The sequence below is a fragment of the Jaculus jaculus genome, chromosome 1, assembly GCF_020740685.1.
Source record: "Jaculus jaculus isolate mJacJac1 chromosome 1, mJacJac1.mat.Y.cur, whole genome shotgun sequence".
Taxonomy (NCBI): Eukaryota; Metazoa; Chordata; class Mammalia; order Rodentia; family Dipodidae; genus Jaculus; species Jaculus jaculus.
Genome location: NC_059102.1, coordinates 115,808,181 through 115,827,961, shown reverse-complemented (window position 1 = coordinate 115,827,961; position 19,781 = coordinate 115,808,181). Strand labels below are relative to the sequence as shown.

At 44.9% G+C, this 19,781-nt stretch overlaps 1 protein-coding gene across 1 annotated transcript in view; it reads left to right on the top strand.

The window, feature by feature from the left end:
* Positions 1–19,781, top strand: part of Abca1 (ATP binding cassette subfamily A member 1) — a 142,410-nt gene that overhangs the window by 49,875 nt on the left and 72,754 nt on the right. Inside the window, exon 6 of the mRNA XM_004656977.2 lies at positions 18,577–18,698. Coding sequence (XP_004657034.1) covers positions 18,577–18,698 — 122 coding nt within the window. The remainder of the gene's footprint in view (positions 1–18,576; positions 18,699–19,781) is intronic.

Genomic DNA, 19,781 nt, shown 5'->3' with positions numbered 1-19,781 from the left:
CTCTGGCCAGCTGAAAAGAGGAGACAGGAAAATCCTGTGGAAGCTTAAGGAACAGCTAAACTGGTGAGTCTAGCAATGAATAATGAGAAATCCTGCCTCAAACAAGGTGGAAGGACTGACACTAGATGTCTTGTGATCTCCACATGCACACGTGACCTCCACATGCACACGTGCACACATATACACACAAAAGTCAAAAACATGAGTGCAGGGGGCAGGGTCATGTTAGTGACTTGGCAAGGCTGTGGAAGGGATTTGAGGAAAGGCATGCACAACTAACATCTTGTAAATGTCCCCTGGATTGCACAGTTTAGTGTTAAGGGAGCAGACTTGGTAGCCGGAGTCTTTGGGTTCACTCCCCGAGTCTGCTCCTTGCCAGCTGCGTGCCTGTGTGCAGCGTCCCTGTGTTGTTTCCTCAAGATGGGATAGCAATAGCACCTACCTCAGGAATGGTAGAGTGATTGCGTGGGCCAGTGAAGGTGACGCGTCTATCAGAGTGTCCGGTCCATAATAAGTACCAGGCTTCAGAATTGTTTGCTGAATTTCTGCAACCATTGTGTAAAGTGCGGGATTTTCTTTTGTCTATGTGTATGAAGGAGCCGAAGTCCCGAGAGACTGTGAAATTTGCCTGAGAAAATACAGGTGAGGGGCTGAGGTGATGACTCAGTGGATGAAACGTTTATGGGTAAGCATCAGGACCTAAGTTAGGATCCCTGGCACCCATGTAAATGCTGGGTGAGCTGGTGACATGCCTGTAATCCAAGCACTCAGGAGGTAGAGACGGCAAGACGGCTAACTAGTCTAGCTGAATTTGCTAGCTCTGTGCTCAAGTGAGAGAACTTGCCTCAGTTAAGTTAGGTGGAGAATACTCAAACAAAACAACCAGTGTCAGCCTGTGACCTCCCTCTGCATGTGTGCTCACAATCACACACATACATGCACACACACACATACACTTCTACACACATATGTGTCCACAAATGTGTGAACATGGATACCCTTATGTGTACACACCACAAAAACATGCACATAAAACAAATGACAACAAAAGAAAGCACAGTTGGCAATGAGAAAAGTACAGCTGGCTACAGGAACAACAGAACCAGAATTCCACAGTCTTTTGTACTCTGGCATTGTTTCATCCTAAAGAGAGCTGCCCTGGGCAGTCATAAACTTCCCCAAGATCACAGGACAAGCATGGACTGGCTGGAGTTAGAATGCACAAGAGGGCTTCTGAGAGAACCACCAGACTTCCTCTACTTCCTTTCTTGGGAATGTTTCCCAAGGCCTGTCTATAAGGAGCATCCTGTGACTCATATCCACTTCTCCTTTGTTGCTTGAAACCCCTCCTCCGATTGGGGCAGCTGCTGAAGTTTAGGTTATAAAGTGGGTGCCCTGTTCTGTGGGTCCCTGTGCCCCTCCCCTACCATGTGTCATCTTTCTGGGAGGTCTGATGACAAATGTGTCCACAGTATGTCATCAACATGGAAATTTCTTGAAATCTTAGGGTGGTTATAATTCATGTTCTGTGTGCACTTGTGAAGATTTGATCTGGGGCCTTAGAGTTTTGTAATTTGAAACCTTTCTACTCCTGTGAGCATTTTCCCAGACCTGTCAAAGCTAGGCCATGTCCCAGAGCCTAGGCTTAATTGGTTTCCATCCAGGGCAGGGGCCTGGCCCCAGACAGGCTGTAGTCAGGGGTTGCAATGCTCCAGTTCAGTGATGAAATCTTGCTTGGGCTAAATCACACCAAAGGTTAGCTCTATCCAGACATGCACAGAAAACACGACTGCATTCAATTACAGAATGGTGTATACCCTACAAATAGCAGGCTGCTTTAAAAAAAAATTGAATTGTGAACATCAAAACCAGTGTTGCATGTCTCCTGCTTTCCCCAGATAAGATTTCTTTACACTGCGGGTGGCAAGGAACATCTTTGAAATAGTTTGCTTCTCCCTGACACTTCCTGTTTCTGACCCTCCCATCCCTACTGCATGGATGCCCTGGGTAACAGTCTTAAAGTGACTGTCCACAGACGAAATTGCACAGGTGGTGATGGTATTTTACATTTCCCCATAGGGTAATTGTATTTTTAATTTTTTGAGGAACTAGTATTTTACATAGTAATGTCCATCTCCTTTAACATTTTCAATGACCGTATGGAAAGATTGCAATTTCTTGACTTTCTTACCAATGCTTATTATTTTCTGTTATTTTCACATGTGCATACTGTGTGTGGTGAATGCATGTGTATGTGCTGATGCAGTGTCCCATGTGTGCACCAGCAGTAGCCAGAGGGAGTACTGAGTGTCTGTCCCCACCACTCATCCACTGGTTTTTCTTAAGACGGAATCACTAACTGGTTCCAGCACTTGCCATTTTTGAAAGCCCCAGAGATTCTCCTGTCTCTGCCCCTACAGGACTGGGGTTACAGACAAGTGTGACCACACACAGCTTTACATGAGTTCTAGGGGATTCATAGGACTAGGGCCATGGGCATGTGTGGCCATGCCCAGCTGTTTATGTTGAATTTAATTTTATTTATTTGAGAGAGATAGAGAATGAATATGGGTGTGCCAGGGCCTCTAATCACTGTAAATGAATGCCAGACGCATGTGCTGCTTTGTGCATTTGGTTTACATGGGTACTGGGGAATTAAACCTAGGTTATTAGGCTTCACAGGCAAACACCTTAACTGCTAAGCCATCTCTCTAGCTTTCACTGTTTATTCTTTGTGTGTGTGTGTGTGTGTGTGTGTGTGTGTGTGTGTGTGTGTGTGTGTGTAGGCCAGGGACCAGTGTCAAAGGCTTCCTCAGTCACTCTCCATCTTACATTTTGCTTTTATGCAGGAATCTGAACTCAGGTCCTCATGTTTGTGTAGCAAACCCTTACTAAACCGTCTACTCACCTGCTTTACTGCATGATTGAATTCAGTGTTTGAATTAGCACGAGCAGATTAGTATTATTCTTCTCATTTTATTGATGACAAACTGAGGCTCAAAGTCAGAGTTGTAACTTGAATCCAGGTCTGTTTGGTTCTAAGCTGCATACTTTTCCACTCCACCATGTCACTAACTCTTACTGAATCATTGTTAAGAGTTAAATAATGCATTTAATTGCTAATAGGGTGAAAAGAACAAAAAATTAGATGTCAGGAGTTGTCTAGGTTTGAATCTTCCACTTGCTTGTCTTGTGACTTTGACCCAGTGATTAACTTCTTCAGATTTGTTGGTTTCCTTGTTTGGAAAAATGAGGGTAATCATAAAACTTTTCTCCTTAGCTTGGTTGAGATCCTGAAAACTAATACATGTAATTTGTCTGCATCTTGGTAAATAGAATCAACCATTTCCTGCCACAAAACACGACCATATCCTTAGTTAGTTTTATTATTTTTAGATGTAAGAAGAAATCGAGCTAGTTACACATGATGTGTTTTAACAGTTCTTGGGAAGAATAATATCCCAATTCCTAACGTGTATGTTCACCTTCCTTTCTTTCCATTTGTTCCCCGGTCTTTTTAGAACCCCACAAACTGATTCTAGTTCTGCATCCTGTGGTGTCTCCAGTTTCTAGTCCTGTATTTAGTCAGAGATCCAGAGACTGGCTCACCAGTGATGAAATGCCTCCAGCTATCTTCCTCTCCCCAAGGCCTTCCCCTCGCTCCTTTCTGTTTGGCTTAGGCCTTCCAGTTCTGGATTCTATTTAACCATGGCCTTTTCCTCGTTCCCTCTCTTTCTACGTTCATTTCCTGAGTGTCCTCTTCTGTCCTTCCACCTCTCTGGACTTTGAAGGGTTTTCTACTGGGTGTTCTCTTGTCATCTTCTTTTCTTGGTTTTTCTGCTATTGACTATTTGTTTCATATTCTTTCTCTTTAGTACTCTTTTCTGAGGTTACCTCCTCAGTGTTACATCTCATTTCCTTCTGGGATTTGTCAGACTACCTGTGTTCACTGCTCCCTGGCCAGTGTGAGCAGGTTTTCCTTTCTCTCTGGGCCACCTTCCCCTTGCCTCCTTGTTCCTATTCAAGTTCATACTGGATGATGCAAGTCTTCTTTCCATGGGCTTCCAATGACCTCTCTCACTTCCTTCTTGTCAGGAGAATAAGTCTTGCCTTAGACCATGTAGCTGCCATAAAAATAAAAAGCCAAGGCCTAGAGAGATGACTTAGTTGTTAGGGCACTTATCTGCAAAGCCAAAGGACCCATGCTCTACTCTCCAGATCCCACATAAGTCAGATGCACAAAGGTAAGGCAAGCGCAAGGCCACACATGCCCACTAGACTGCACAAGAATCGGGAGTTGATTGCAGTGCCTGAGGCCCTGGCATGCCAATTCTCTCTCTCTCTCTCTCTGTCTCTCTCTCTCACGCGCTCTCAAAAAAATAATGTGAAATAAAAATAAACAGCCTGTATTTGGTAATTTTACACAATAGGAAGTTAATTCTTTAGAGCCTGGAAGCCCAAGATGAAGGGTTGCAGATTCAGTGTCTGGCATGGGCTACTCTCTCCTTCCAGAATGGAGCCTGGTTGCTGCATTGTCCTCTGAAGGGGGGGGTGCTGTGTCTTCATACAGTGAAAGGGGTAGAGAATGAACCCACCCCTCAGGCTCTTTCATAAGGGCTTTTATGTGGATCCTAAAGCTATCCATGAGGACTCAGCTGTGATGCCTTAAACATTTCTCCCAGCCCCCAGTTCCCAGCATTCTTATATCAGGAGTGTTATTGTCTCTGTGGATAAATCTAGGAAAAGATTAGTGATTCTCTTTCTAGCCCTGATCTCAAAGGTGAATAGTTCTAGAGTAGCAGAAAGGGTTGGACACTGCTGACTGTTCCTCTGCTCCTCTGCCCATCTCCTTTGCAAGGCAAGGGTAGCAACTGTATCTTCCTATGACATCTTCTTTGCTCCTGCCTATGAGGAACCCTTACAGCACTTCCTTTGAACCACGGTAGTAGTGTTTTGGCACAGAAGACATTTACAAGCTTGTTGATCTCATGCACATTTACGTGTCTAAAAGCATTTAAGGAACACATAGTTCCTATGGTCATATTGTACCCATTGTTCTGAAGAGAAGATTCTGGCTTTCCTACTACTTCAGGGTGAATGACTCTGAAGAGTCTGGTCTATGGGGAACTCTCCACATAATTGTCATAATGATTTTATCAACATCTATTTTTGAACGTATTTATTTTCCAGCTTGTATTTTCTTGTGCATTCTATGGTGAGTCATGTTTCGTATCATTAGTGCTGTTTAGCCCACACTGGAAGATGGACCTGCATTTACAACATGTAGAGGTTCAGAGTGCCTGAGAAGTGGCTTTGCAAAGTACACAGAACTAGAAAATTCTAGAATTGAGCCAGGTTATTCAGATTTTAGAAGTCTAAAAATTTGGGGGAAGGTCTTGGAATTCCTCAGCAAATCTACACTGTTAAGAAAGTAACTTCTCCTGGGCTCCCATGACAAGCAGGAAGGACCTGAGGCAGTATGTACCCCACAACCTGGCCCAACTTCATTTGCCCAGGAAGCAGCCATGCAGTGGCCTTTCCCCCTTTCCCAACAGGGTCTTCTGGGGAGGGCTCAGCCCTCTTATCCCAGGAAGAAAGCCCCGCATCCCGCATCACAAAACAAACCAAAATAACCAAAAATACCCTAGTGTGTTTCCAGCCCCTTTGCAGCAGAAAACCCTCTGTTCCACTTCCAGCCTTTGTGTACTTGAGAAGGCCAGGGCCGGGGGACTCCCACCCCACCTCTGCCAGCACCGCGGACTCCCTTCAAGCTGGGAGTCAGGGCCTTGGATGCTGATGTGACCTCTTTCTCTCCTGCTTCCCTTTCTCCCTCGCCTCTCCTCCTGCTGCTGGGTGCTGTGGCTCCTTTCTTCTCAGTGCGCGGAGATCTTGAAACCCGAGCTGGGGCTTGCAGGGCACTGACCGACAGTAACCCCGGAGGCTTGTGCCAGGGCTTCCTGCCCCGCCTTCCTGCCCCGCCTTCCTGCGCTGCTCTCCGCAGCCTCCTTCCAGGCCTTCCTCCTTTGCCCCTGACTCTGGGCTCCAGAGAAGGGAGGGAACACTGGAGTGGCCAGGAAAGGACTCTCAGGGGCAGTCTTGTCTCACCACACCCCTCCATCACCCTGAGATATTTCCTTAGCTTGAGCAGAGAGGCCCGCCTGGCCCACATGAATGGCAAGAAACCCAGGACTGTGTCTCATTCTTTCCCAGCCCACAGACACATCTCATCTGTTTTGTTCTTTTTTAGAAGTCAGCCTCGTTTCGTTTTTGTTTTCCTTTTCTGCTATCCTCTGCTCTGTCTGACTGTGCCCAGCAAAGCCCCAGGGACATGACAGGAGGCTGTTTGCCCCTCCTGACAAACCAGGAGTCTGGGTTCAGCAGATCAGGTTCTTTGATCCATGTTGAAAAGATTGTGGTGGGAGAGCTTCCTTGGCCTTCCACCAACCCCGCCCCAGGAGCTCAGCAAATGTTTTTCCTCTCCTCTCCTCTCCTCTCCTCTCCTCCCCTCCCCTCCCCTCTCCTCCCCTCCCCTCCCCTCCCCTCCCCTCCCCTCCCCTCCCCTCCCCTCCCCTCCCCTCCCCTCCCCTCCCCTCCCCTCCCCTTCTCATCTCTTCTCTTTTCCCCCCCTCCCCCCTCCCTCCCTCCCTCCCTCCCTCCCTTCCTTCCTTCCTTCCTTTCTTCCTCCCCCCTCTCCTTCCCTTCCTCCCTCCCTCCCTCCCCCCCCTCCCTCCCTCCCTCCCTCTCTCTCTTTCTTTCTTTCTTTCTGGTAGAAACTTTGTATGAGCACATCATGTGTTGGTACCCTCATTACCCTCCTCCCTGCCCCCACTCCACTGAGGGCTCCTTAGTGGGATTGCTGGTGTTCACCATGGGTTGTGAGTTATGAGTTGTGAGAACAGCAGTCTGTCATTGTGAGGGTGGGGGTCCATATCTCAGGATATTCCCTCCCACCCTGTGGCTCTTACAATCTTTTCACCTCCTCTTCTGCAAAATTCCCTGAGCCTTGGTGGGTGTGCTTTAAGTCTACTTTACTGTTAAGCTCTCATCAGCTTCTTGGTTTCTGCTTTGGTGCGTTTTGAGTACACTCAGTGTTTGTCTTCATCACCCTGGTGGAGGTTGTCAGGCTCGCTGTGGAAGCAGCACTTGGGCTCATCTCACCAGTTCCTCTGTGGTTTCACCTGGGCCCTAGCTGCTGTGCTAGGAGTGGTTCATCGACTGATAGAGTCAGCTATCATTTTTGTCTTGATATATTTTGGTTGTTCTCAGTTCTCGCTGCTTTATGAAAGCAACCAGACTGACAAGATGTACACATCTGTCAGTAGTGGCAATAGTGGCACACAGGCCACTGGCTCTCTTATTGGCTATGACATCCATTTAGTGGAAAGGAATGCGTAGCTGGAACTCGGAACCAAGTCAGAGTCCTATGGAGACCAAGATTATAGACTCCAGTGAGAAGCTCCCCCTAGTCTTTCTCCAAAAGTGAGTCTACACTCATCAAAATCTCTCTAGATTAGCAACGCTTATCCCCTTTAGCCTATCTTGATATTATGCTCCATTAGAGAATCTGTTTTTCTTTTTCTCTCGGCCTTTTGGTGGATAGAACTTTCTGTCCTCCCAGCTTGCTTGATGTCCACTTTCTGTGACGGAGGTCACGCCTTCACAGTTTCCCATCTAACGACTCCAGGCTAGTCAGTTCTTTTGCATTTCCACATTCTTTTTTCTTTTTTGTTTTTATAATACCCTATGAATTTTATTAGCTCCATTTTATATAAGGAAACTGAGGCCCAGACAGACCAAGAAAAGGGCCCCAGTGAGACTTAGGGTCAGAGCAGTAGGTGGCAGAGCTGGGATTTGAGTTCAGCTCTTCTGATGTTATCAACAGTGATAATTCTGTTGCACCCTGTACTCCTTCAACACCATGGATAAAAGTGCCTCAGGGAGTGTGTTCCCCGGTCACACTTTCTAATAAAAGCCAGATGTGTGTCAACTCATTTGGCCAAAGGTAAAGCACTGAGCAACTGTCCTTCCCACTCAGTGTTCCCTGTCTTGCCTAGAATGGCTGGTCTCTTATTCTATGTGACCGGTGCTCATCCTTGCAGTGCAGTGCGAATGTGATCACTGTTACTCATTCTCTAGAAAATGCCAGGCTTATTTATTCTTTCTTTCCTCTCATTTTCTTTTTTTTCTTTTTGTAGTACTGGGAATTGATCTAGTGAGGCAAGCGCTTCAGCACTGAGCTACCTCCCCAGAACTCTGTTTACTTTCGAGATAGAGTGTTGCTAAATTGCCTAAACTGTCCTTTAACTCAGTATGTACCCCAGACAGATTTGAATCTGTGGTCCTCCCACCCCATCCTCCTTAGTAGGTGGGATTACAGGCCTGTGTTACCAGAACTGGCTTTTATTTTTTTTCACGAAGTTCTGAAGTTTTTGAGAGGGGGGGGGGTCCTGAGAGAGATTTGGCACACCAGGGCCTTAGCCACTACAAATGAACTCCAGACTTGTGTGCCCACCTGTGTGCATGTGCCACCTTGTGCTTATGTGGGTTCTGGGGCGTCAAACCTAGGTCCTTAGGCTTTGCAAGCAAGAGCCTTAACTGCTAAGCCATCTCTCCAGCCCCGCTTCTCTGTTTTGATCTACTTTGAATATGTTTCAGGGGTCAGTTAGTGCAGCTCATGAGAGCAGACTTCCCTGAACAACATGCTGGTTCTGTTAGCTGTTCCTTATGGAGTGCATACCCTGTGCTGGCGAGCAGTTCTCTTGGTTGGGAACACATTTCTCACATGACCTCACTGTCAACCAAGGGAGTCAGGTGCCAAAGTCATCTCTGTTGCATCATTTTCATTGGTTTATTTTTATTCAGTTTATTTTGGGGGGTGGCACTAGGAGATTGAACTCAGAACCTTATGCATGCTGTGCAAGCACTCTACCATTGAGCTACCACCCAGCCTTGTTTTATTTTTATTTTGAAAGAGGATCTCTCTGAGTTGCCCAGGCTGCCTTAGATCTGTAGAACAAAATGGAGAGGGTTGTTTACATGACCCAGTGTGAGGGTGGGAAAATCAGAGCAGGCTTCCTGAAGGAGGTGACTTATTGGCCGGTCACTTTGTAAGAATGGATAAAGGAAGGGTGAGAATTTCAGACACCTGGCTTTCTCCAGTCTTCACTTCTTTACCCAGATGGCAGCATCATGAAGACAGAGACTGGCGTGGACTATATTCTGTCCTTGTAACATACCCTCCTCTCACTTCTTCCCTCCCCAAATTTCAGGTTTTGCAGCAATTCCTCTTATCTGCTTGCTCATATGTGGACTTTTTCTGAGGACATACTGTGTGCACAGTAGGTACCCTGAGTACAAATGTCCTGGGGTCTACTGTCATGAGAGGTCCTACCTTCTCACCAGCCTCAGATTTTAGGGGTTGTTGGCTATCTGTCCTGTTTTAGAATGTGTCTCTAGCCTGATTTTTTTAGCTGCGAGGTACCTGAAGATCAACTTCATCTGGGCGCATGCTTCCATCAGCTGTCTTCCTCTGGCTTTCTTCTTTTTTCTTCTGCTTCCTCTAATTGCTATGCTTTGTCATCTCCTTATCAGTGGCCCCCAAAGTCCCCGAAGGCAGGAGCTGTGTTGCATCCTTGCTGTTCTGCACTGTGTGTTGTATGGTGGTAAGCATGAGTACAAAGTCTTTCTTTTCTTTTTTGTGTGTGAGAGAGTGAAACAGCGCACGAGAGAATCGGGGTGCCGGGGCCTTAGCTACTGAAAACGAACTCCAGACATGTGTGCTGCCTTGGGCACACGTGCCACGTATGTGCATGTGTCACCTTGTGCATCTACCTGGCTTTGGTAGGTTCTGGGAGGTCGAACCTGGGTCCTTAGGCTTTTCAGGCAAGTGCCTTAACTGGTAAACCATTTCTCCAGCCCCGAAGTGTCTTTTTAAAAAAATAAGTTTATTTATTTGAGAGAAAGAGGCGCGCGCACACACACACACACACACACACACACACACACACACACACACAGAGAAAGAGAGAGAGAGAGAGAGAGGGAGGGAGGGAGGGAGAGAATGGGTGTGCCAGGGCCTCTAGCCACTACAGACGAACTCCAGATGCATGAGCCCCCTTGTGCATCTGGCTTACATGGGTCCTGGAGAGTCAAACCTTGGCTTTTCAGGCAAATACCTTAACTGCTAAGCTATCTCTCCAGCCCCCGAAGAAGAGTCTTTTAAGTAACAGCAAGAAGTATCACTGTTTAGCCAGTAAGTTAAAAAGGAGACATAAAGGGAAGAGAAAGGAAGGGAGGAGGGTACTTAATAGGTTGATATTGTATATATGTAAGTACAATGATTGAGATGGGGAGGTAATATGATGGAGAATGGAATTTCAAAGGAGAAAGTGTGGGGGGAGGGAGTGAATTACCATGGGATTTTTTTTATAATCATGGAAAATGCTAATAAAAATTTTTTAAAAAAAGAAAAAAAAGAAGTATCACTGTTTATTAAGCACCTATCGTGAACTCGCTGTTCATGCTTTTCAAATGAATACCTCTAGTCCTCATGTCTGTCAAAGCTGGATACTGTCATCTTCATTCATAGGTAAGAAAACTTGGCTTTGCAATAACCACACAGCCAGTTTGCATCAGAATGTTGTATCATTTTTAGTGGTATATGGTCCCAAATAAATCCTGTCTTTTCTCCCCATGTCTTATAAATATCTTATTGGGCTAGGGTTCACCTATGTAGCCATGTGTAGTAGATAGCCTCATGTTGCTTCCAAACCAGGCATATGTATGCAGGAAGGGACTTTTGAGGCTTACAGATGGAGGGGAAGTTCCATACCAGCAGAAGGAGCGGGCCCACTTTCACAGGCACAAGCAGAAGGAGAAAAGCAACCATCACCAGCACAATAAGCACACTTCACATTGGGAACTCCAGGCAGAGCTCCAGCATTTTGCATATCTTTGGCTGGAAATTCCAGACCCACTCCCACACATTAGAGCTGTACCCTAGGATGTGCCCACAGTGACACCTCCTCCAGCCAGGCAGCTGGAAATCTAAAGCTTTACTAAAGCTGAATCTATTGGGGATGTCCATTCAAACCATCATACTGGCCCATGGCTGACCTGGAACCCACTGTGTATTCCAGGCTGGCTTCTAATTCTCAGTCCTCTGCCTCCGCCTTTCAAGCACTTACAGGTGTGTGCCCCTGCGCCCAGCTGCTTTTCCAACTTGGCTGGAACACCACCTGGAAATGGCTGATTCACACCTCTCACAGTTCTGACTTGTTAGTCTGGAATGTGGCCGGGACTTTGGGGAGTTTTGTAAAACTCCCAGGTGGTTTTAGTAGCAGCTAAGGTTGAGCACCAGCAAACCGCACTACATAGCCTCCTGTGTCCACAGAAGTTGTAACTGTCAGAGGTGGTGTCACAGTAGAAGCTAATGTGTGTACATCCACGTGACCAAACTGCAAGTTCTTTGTAATCTGGGATCATAGGCCCTCTGGGCTGCTTCTCCACCCAGCTGCTCTGCCATACCACGCACGTGCACTATCAGGGATTGCTGAATGTTTAATTGGCCTCTTTTCCTGTGTCTCACTGAGTGGAGAGCAGTTGGAGTTTGATCACATCCAGCTGTTTTGGTTCTCAGAGCCTGTTGACATAAGAGAAGAGTCTTATAAACATGACAAGCACATTCGCTTGTCCCGGGAGTGTTGCTGGATGACCTAGGCTCATTGCAAGTGCAGCCCAGGTCACCCTCCCACACTTCTGCCGCCTTGCAAGGGAAGGAGGGGGCTGTTCTGGAGTTCTTTTGAGGGATGCTGTTTATTGCTGTGGTTTTGTTGAGGAGAAATTTTTGACCAACTGGTTCATGTAGGGTTCGTTCATATGTTTATTTTGCTCAAGTGTTCAGAGGCCTGTTTTGTCTATCATTTTCTTTTCCTTTTTGGTTTTTCGAGGTAGGGTTTCACCCTAGTCCAGGCTGACCTGGAATTAACTATGTTTTCTCAGGGTGACCTTGAACTCAAGGTGATCCTCCTACCTCTGCCTCCCGAGTGCTGGGATTAAAGGTGTGCGCCACCAAGCCCAGCTTTGTCTCTCATTTTCTAAGTAAGGTAGTGCGTGACTGAAAATAGATGAGATGACCTAGAAAACAAATGGATTCAGAACCCAGGTTTCCGGCTGTCAGTGGTGTGTGTGTGTGTGTGTGTGTGTGTGTGTGTGTGTGTGTGTGTTAGAGAGAGGGGGTGGGGAGGGAGGGAGGGAAGGAGAGACAGAAAGGGCAAGTGTTCTACCAACTGAGCTCAATACATAAGCCCCCCCCCCAGTATTTTTCTTTTCTTTTATATATATATTTAATTTATTTATTTATTTGAGAGAGAGAGAGAGACAGTCAGAAAGAGAGAATGGGTGCACCACGGTCTCCAGGAACTCCATATGCATATACCACTTTGTGCATCTGGTTCATGTGTGTACTGGGGAGTTAAGCCTGGGCACTTAGGCTTCTCAGGCAAACACCTTAACTGCTAAACCATCTCTCCAGTACTATTGGTTTCTTTTTAAAATTTTATTTATTTATTTATTTATGAGGTGGGAGAGAATGGACATACCAGGGCCTCTAGCCAATGCAAAGGAACTCCAGATGCATGTGCGACCACGTGCATCTGGCTTATGTGGGTTCTGGGGAATTGAACCTGGTTCTTTAGGCTTCATATGTACCTTCACCACTAAGCCATCTCTTCAGCCTCCAAGTATTTTTAAAATTGGTACATGATTACATTTGCCTTTTCACCCTATTTACCTTCCTATTTATCTGTACTACAGGGATGTCTGGATTGTTCTACTGTACTTGAAAAGATAATTCTAGTGAGTAAGAGGGCTTGGGTGTGGGCTTGGGATAGTCCTGACATTCTTGACCTCTTAGGCCAACTTAGCTGACAGGAAATCTGGGTAGTGACCCTTTGTTGTAATCATATCAGTATTTTTTCAGCCACCTTTGAGAGCAGTAAGTGTGTATCAGGCTCTGATCTGGGCACTGGGACAGAACGCATAGTCTATGATCTTATAAGGCACAGTTTCATGGAGGCAGTGTGAAACAGCATGTCTTACACTGTGGCTTCAGACACGCTGTGTTAGAAATGTGAGGGCTGCGCTGGAGAAATGGCTTAGTGGCTAAGGCACTTGTTTGCAAAACCTAAGGACCCATGTTCGACTCTTCAGATCCCACATTAGCCAGACTCACAAAGGTGAGGCAAGTGCAAGGTTGCAGATGCCCACTAGGTGACACAAACATCTGGAGTTCGTTTGCAGTGACTGAGGCTCAGACACACCAGTTCTCTCTCTCTCTAAAATAAAAATTTAAAAATGTAAAAAAAAAAAGGGAGAGAAATGTGAAGGCTGCATGTGAAAGTGTCAATCTGTGAGCTGTCTATGCTAGAGCCTGTCTTTTAGAATCTGTAGGGTTTGGACCTGGGAGATGAAGTTCAGCATTTTGTGAGCTCAGGGGTATTAGTTTACTGTCATGTATGATGGGAATGTCAGGCAGGGGACAGCTTGCTGGGCCACTGATTCCAAGGAGGCACACTGGCAGCCCTACAGACACCTTTGGGGTGACATGAAGAACCCAAGGAGTGATCCACATAGGTGCTGTGGAGAATCATTTCTTCCTTATTCTTTCTAGAGATCTCTCTAGTATTATTGAAGTTGGTTTAAGGCAGAACATTCCTGGGTCACTCAGTTCTGATGAGAACGGGGTTAGGCTGTTGGTATTTTTTAAATTAGTTTTGTGCTCAGTGAATACAGTCAAGTTGGTACCATTGTTAGCCTCCTGCTTGACCTCCCCCCTCCATAGGGACCCTCCTTGTTGGGGAATATGTGTCATGCATTGTGGGTTAGCCATCAGTTACGAGTAGGAGGCAATATCTCTGTGTATCATGACCCAATGTGTGGCTCTGACATTCTTTCCGTCCCCTCTTCCACCACAAATTTTCCTGAGCCATGTTGGGTTCATTTTAGGTCTGCTTTAGTGATGAGGTCTTGGGAGCCTCTGTGTCTCTGGATATCTGATTTGATAGGAGTTGATTGTTCTCTGTGTCTATCTCCTTCACAGTTGTGCTGGTACTAGGTTCACCAAGAAAACAACACTCTTGCTTGTTTCCCCAGTTATTCTTAGTTTCAGCTGGGGCCCTTTTGATGTATGATGGGGTGGTTCTCTCCTTAGGATATTCATCTATCTGAAAAAGAGAAGCAAATTCTCTTATGGAGAGTAAAGTTAGCTCCAGATAAATGGGATAACCATTGTTTTTTAGAGAGAATTTAATAGGTGTAGGCTCTCTTGTAGCCCACAATTGGTGGGAGCTTGATAATGGAGAGTATGCTCACTTTTGGATATGGTTCTGACTTGTTTCCCAGCTCCAGCTATAGTTTCTGTTCTACTGAGCAGACCAGTTAGCCAATCAAGAACAGTTGGTTTCCCACCATGGCTGTGTGCCACTATTGCACTTGTCAGGTTGTTTGCTGCTGAGTAGCTTAGACCATGAGTTGCCTGGACAGGTACTGGTCATGTTCCCTCAGTTGCTGATGTTGTACCTTATGGCACTAGATGTGCTGTCTGGGGACTAACTCTCTTCCAGCTTCCAGCAATGTCACTCCACGTTTCGTACCAACAGCATATGGTGTCTTCAGCAGTAGGGTCTTACCACTGATCTTTGGTGGGTCATTAAGTACTCTGACAGAAATCTGTCTTCTTTCGTGTGGTGGTTTGATTCAGTGTCCCCCATAAACTTAGGTGTTCTGAATGCTAGGTTCCCAGCTGATGGATATTTGGGAATTAATGCCTCCTGGAGGGAGTGTAGTGTTGGGGGTGGGCTTATGGGCTTTATAGCCAGTTTCCCCATGCCAGTGTTTGGCACACCCTCCTGTTTCTGTGGTCCACCTTATGTTGGCCAGGGGGTGATGTCCACCCTCTGCTCATGCCATCGTTTTCCCCTGCCATTGTGGAGCTTCCCCTCGAGCCTGTAAGCCAAATAAAACTCTTTTTCCCAGAAGCTGCTCTTGGTTGGGTGATTTCTACCAGCAATGCGAACAGGACTGCAACATTTCAGGAAACCTTGTAGGTCTCTCTGATTAAGAACTCATTGTGGATGATAGCACATGCTGGTACTTGGGGTTACAGGTCAGCACACAAGAAGAGAAGAAAGAAAAAGATAAGTAATATAAAAGAGATAGAGAAGAGGGGGGGGAGGGAGGGAGGGAGGGAGAGGGGGAAATAGCAACAGGAGAAGATTAAGTTCAGTCTACATCGTACCCTCTCCAAGGCCTTGTGATTCAGGTATTCAAAATTCATATGGAAAGGCAGAAGGCCCCACATATCCAAACATATCCTCAGCCAAAGAAACACTTCTGGAGGCACCACCATACCTGATCTAAAGCTATATTATAAAGCCATAGTAATATAAACAGTATGGTACTAGCATAAAAACAGGAGTATAGATCAATGGAATAGAATTGAGGACCTGGACTTCGGGTCAAGTAACTACAGCCACTTAATATTTGACAAAGGCCATAACAATATAGGCTGGAAAAAAGACAGCATCTTCAACAAATGGTGCTGAACAAACTGGATAACCATATGCAGGAAATTGAAACTTGATCCACACACCTTTCCATGCACAACAATCAAGTCCAAATGAATGAAAGACTTCAGTATAAGACTGGAAACTTGGTTAGTACTGGAAGAAAATACAGGAGGAACTTTCTATGATATAGGAATAGGAAAAGACTTCCTGAAGAATACCACAGGATCTTAAAAAGTCACTCAACCAAAGGGATCACATGAAGCTGAAAAGCTTCTTCACAAACAAAGAAACAATAAGCAGAGCCAATAGATTACCCACAGAATGGGAGAAAATATATGCTAAATATCCAATTTACAGAGGCCTAATCTCTATACTCTACAAAGAACTCACAAACCTAAACAATAAAAAGTCAAACAATCCACTCACAAAATGGGGCTAAGAGCTAGATAGGCAGTTCTCAGAGGAAGAAATACAAATGGCAAATACCCACTTAAGAAAATGTTCATCATACCTAATCATCAGAGAAATGCAAATTAAAATAACTATGAGATTCTACCTTACCCAGTAAGGATAGCAAACATTTAAAATCAAATGAAAATAAATGCTGGTGAGGATATGGAGAAATAGGAACCCTCATCCACTGTTGGTGGGAATGTAAGATGGTACAACCACTTTGGAAAGCAATATGGACACTTTTTAAAAAGCCGACTATAAAGTTACCAACAGATCCAATTATTCCCTTACTGGGCATGTATCCTAAAAGCTCCATGCCTCAGTTCATGGACACTTGCTCAATCATGTTTATAGCTGCTCAATTCATAATAGCTAAGAGCTGGAACCAATCCAGAAGTTCATCATTAGATGAATGGATAACTAAGATATGGTATATCTACACGATGGAATTCTACACAGCAGTAAGGGAAAAAATGACACAATGAAATTTGAAGAAAAATGGTTGAACCTGGAACAGATCATTCTCAGTGAACTCACCCAATCACAGAAAGATAATTGCTGCATAGTCTCACTCATCTACAGCAACTAACCTGAATATACCCAAGATACCTAGCAAGCATCTCAAGGACCAGACAACAGGGTGGGTGGGGAGGGAGGGGGAGGGGGACACAAAACTGGACCCAAAAGGCAATGGCAACATAAAATTCTACATGCTAAAAGACAGACCAAATGAATGCATCTTCACTAGGCCCTTAGGGGAACACCTGAATCACAGGCTGTTGGTGTTTTTGTTTGACCCTCTGAGCTCCCAGAATTACTGCCCCTTCGCATCAAGTGCTCACTGTAGCCCTGCTTACAAAAAACCCTTTTTCTCTTCAGCTAAAAGAATTGTGTTTGTAAAGCTTGCCCTCTAGAGGTCAATTTGTGCCTGGGCCACAGTTCTACAGATAGCTGCCCTGCTGGTCATGTGGTCACAATGAGATGGTTTTATCTTGATTACAAGCAAGAATTTAGGTTATTAGGAGGTTGGAGTGGAAGGTAAGGAGGTGGGCAGTCAAATTAAGGCAGGGAAAGTGATGGTATTTCAGAGTCAAAGGACCGCATCCCAGCATCTGCTTGGAAATTTCTTGTTTTGGAGAATTAGGGCTCAGAAAGATGCTATGAGATGCACAGGTGGCACTGTCACACATAGTCTCTACCTATAGGACTTAAAGTTCTGTGTTCTTTGTAGGGGTTGTTTCTATCCACATAACAGGATTTAAGCATTTTCTTTTATTTCTTTTTTATTTATTTATTAGAGAGAGAGAGAGAAGGGAGAGAGCAGGGGAAGAATGGACTCACCAGGGCCTCTAGCCACTGCAAACAAACTCCACACAAATGCGCCACTAAGGATATCTGGCTTATGGAGGTTCTGGAGATTTGAACCTGGGTTCTTAGGCTTGGCATGCGAGTGCCGTAACTGCTAAGCTATCTCTCCAGCCCAGAACAAAGCTTTTTCTAATGTCCTACGGGCTTTTTGTATAATGGAATGCTGTATGAAAACCCCTAGCAATCCAGTTATTTAGATTTTTTAAAAAAGTTATTTGGATTTTTTAAATTATTTATGGGAGTGAGAGAGAGAGAAAAAAATACTGGTGTGCCAGGGCTTCCTAGAATCAAACTCTAGATGTGCACTTGCATCACCTTGTACATCTGGGTTATGTGAGACCTGGAGAGTTTAACATTGGTCCTTAAGCTTTGCAGGCAAGCGCCTTAACTGCTAAGCTATCTCTTCATCCCAATAGGGTGGTTTTTTAAACATAAGCTTACATATTTTCCAAGGGCATGGGTTTAGAGCTCTGTATCACATATTTTGTTTTGAATTAAAAGGAGACCATGTTAGTAAAATCACACTTCGCAGTGTGATAATTCCAGTGGTCTTTAAAGGGTAGTCCCTAGGCTGGTAGCATTATCACCTAGTAAGTTGACAGAGATGAACATTTTCTGGCCATATCACAGGCCCCTTGAATCAGGTACTCTGGGGCTGGTGTCCAGTAACCTCCTTTAACCAGCTTGCCAAGTGATTTTGCTGCACAGTAAGGTTTGTGAACCATTGCCCATGCAGGAGATCTGCCCCCATGGCTTGTGGGAATGAAGGTTTCAATGTCTTCAATTTTCACTGTGTTAGATGGCACTGGGGAGACAGGAATGGGTTAATGAAACAAATCTCAATTAGGATGCATCAGATCTTTTAAAAGGTTTGTCTTTTAGTGTGGAAAGCAAGGAAAGACTGTGTGTGACAGCTCTGTGCACTGTTTGAATGTGGGAGCACACATTGAGCCTGTGTTGAGCGTGGCTCAACGTGTTGTCAGAAAGCAGTCTTTTAGGTTTTTCCTGATAGGGCAAAGCTCCTCAACCCAATTCTAAGTGTACATAAGCCAGAAGCCTGTGGTTGCCAGTTGGTTTAAAATTAGGCAATCAGCATGATACCTTTCTGAACCTGTGCCATAGTGGTTGGCTTTTTTTTTTTTTGGAGTTATGAGATGAAAAATTAAAATAAAGCACCATTTTTCTATAGACTTGAAGCTCCAGGATTTTTTGGTGGACAATGAAACCTTCTCTGGATTCCTGCAACACAATCTTTCTCTCCCGAGGCCTATTGTGGAGAACATGCTGCAGGCAGATGTCAGTCTCCACAAGGTAAGCTGCCACTTGCCTCCTCAGTCGGTCTGATGGCTATCACGTTGCTTGAGTGCCTGCAAAGAAATGAATGGAGTCCTGTCTTGTTAATGGTGTTGAAAAAAGCAGCTAGCTCGAGTGTATTAGTATTCTTTTTATTTTTATTTTTTTTTTTTTGAGGTAAGCCCAACAGACTGGCCTTTTGATACGTGAGAGAACTATAATGAGAGAGAGATAGAGAAAGAGAGAGTGTGAGAGAGAATTGGCATATGCCAGGCCCTCCAGCTACTGTAGTCGAGCTCCAGATGCATATGCCCTTTTGTGTGCACGTGTGACCTTGTGTACTTGCATCACTTTATGCATCTGGCTTACATGGGACCTGGAGAGTCAAACATGGGTCCCATGTCTCCAGCCCTTAAATGTATTCTTTTTTTAAAAATATTTTTATTTATCTGTTAGAGAAAGAGAGGTGGGGGGAGAGAAAAGAGAGACAATGGACACACCAGGGCCTCTGTCACTACAAACAAACTCCAGATGTTTGTGCCATTGTGTGCAGTTGGGTTTATGTGGATCTGAGAAAACTGAACCCAAGTCATCAGGCTTTGCAAAGAATTGCTCAACTGCTTTTAATCACTGAGCCATCTCCCAGCTTCCAAGTGTATTCTCGTGTACATTCACTTCCTTGCTTAGGCTGGCTTGACCAAACACTACAGAGAGCAGGGCCCATGGTTGAAATGAAACTGATTTCCTGCATGTCCTTTGGCATTTATGATGACTTTCTTCTAAGAGTTAGATCTTTAAGTTAAAGTGAATTAAACTTAAAAAAAAAATCATAGTTCTAAAATAAAGTCAGAGGTAAGGATTATTGATCTGGAGTGATTTGGGCTTATAAAATCTAACACATTATAAAAAACAATGTTTGTTTTAGAGATAGAAGAAATGCGTAAAGAGAATCTTTGTTGCATTTATTAGTGTAACATTCATTCATATTTACATGGATTTTAACTTTGGGCTCTCCAAGAACTTCCTTTGGCATGGTTAATTCTGATACAGCTCCTGGCCAGGTTGCATGGATATACATTTTTTTAAAAGATGTTTTTGAAC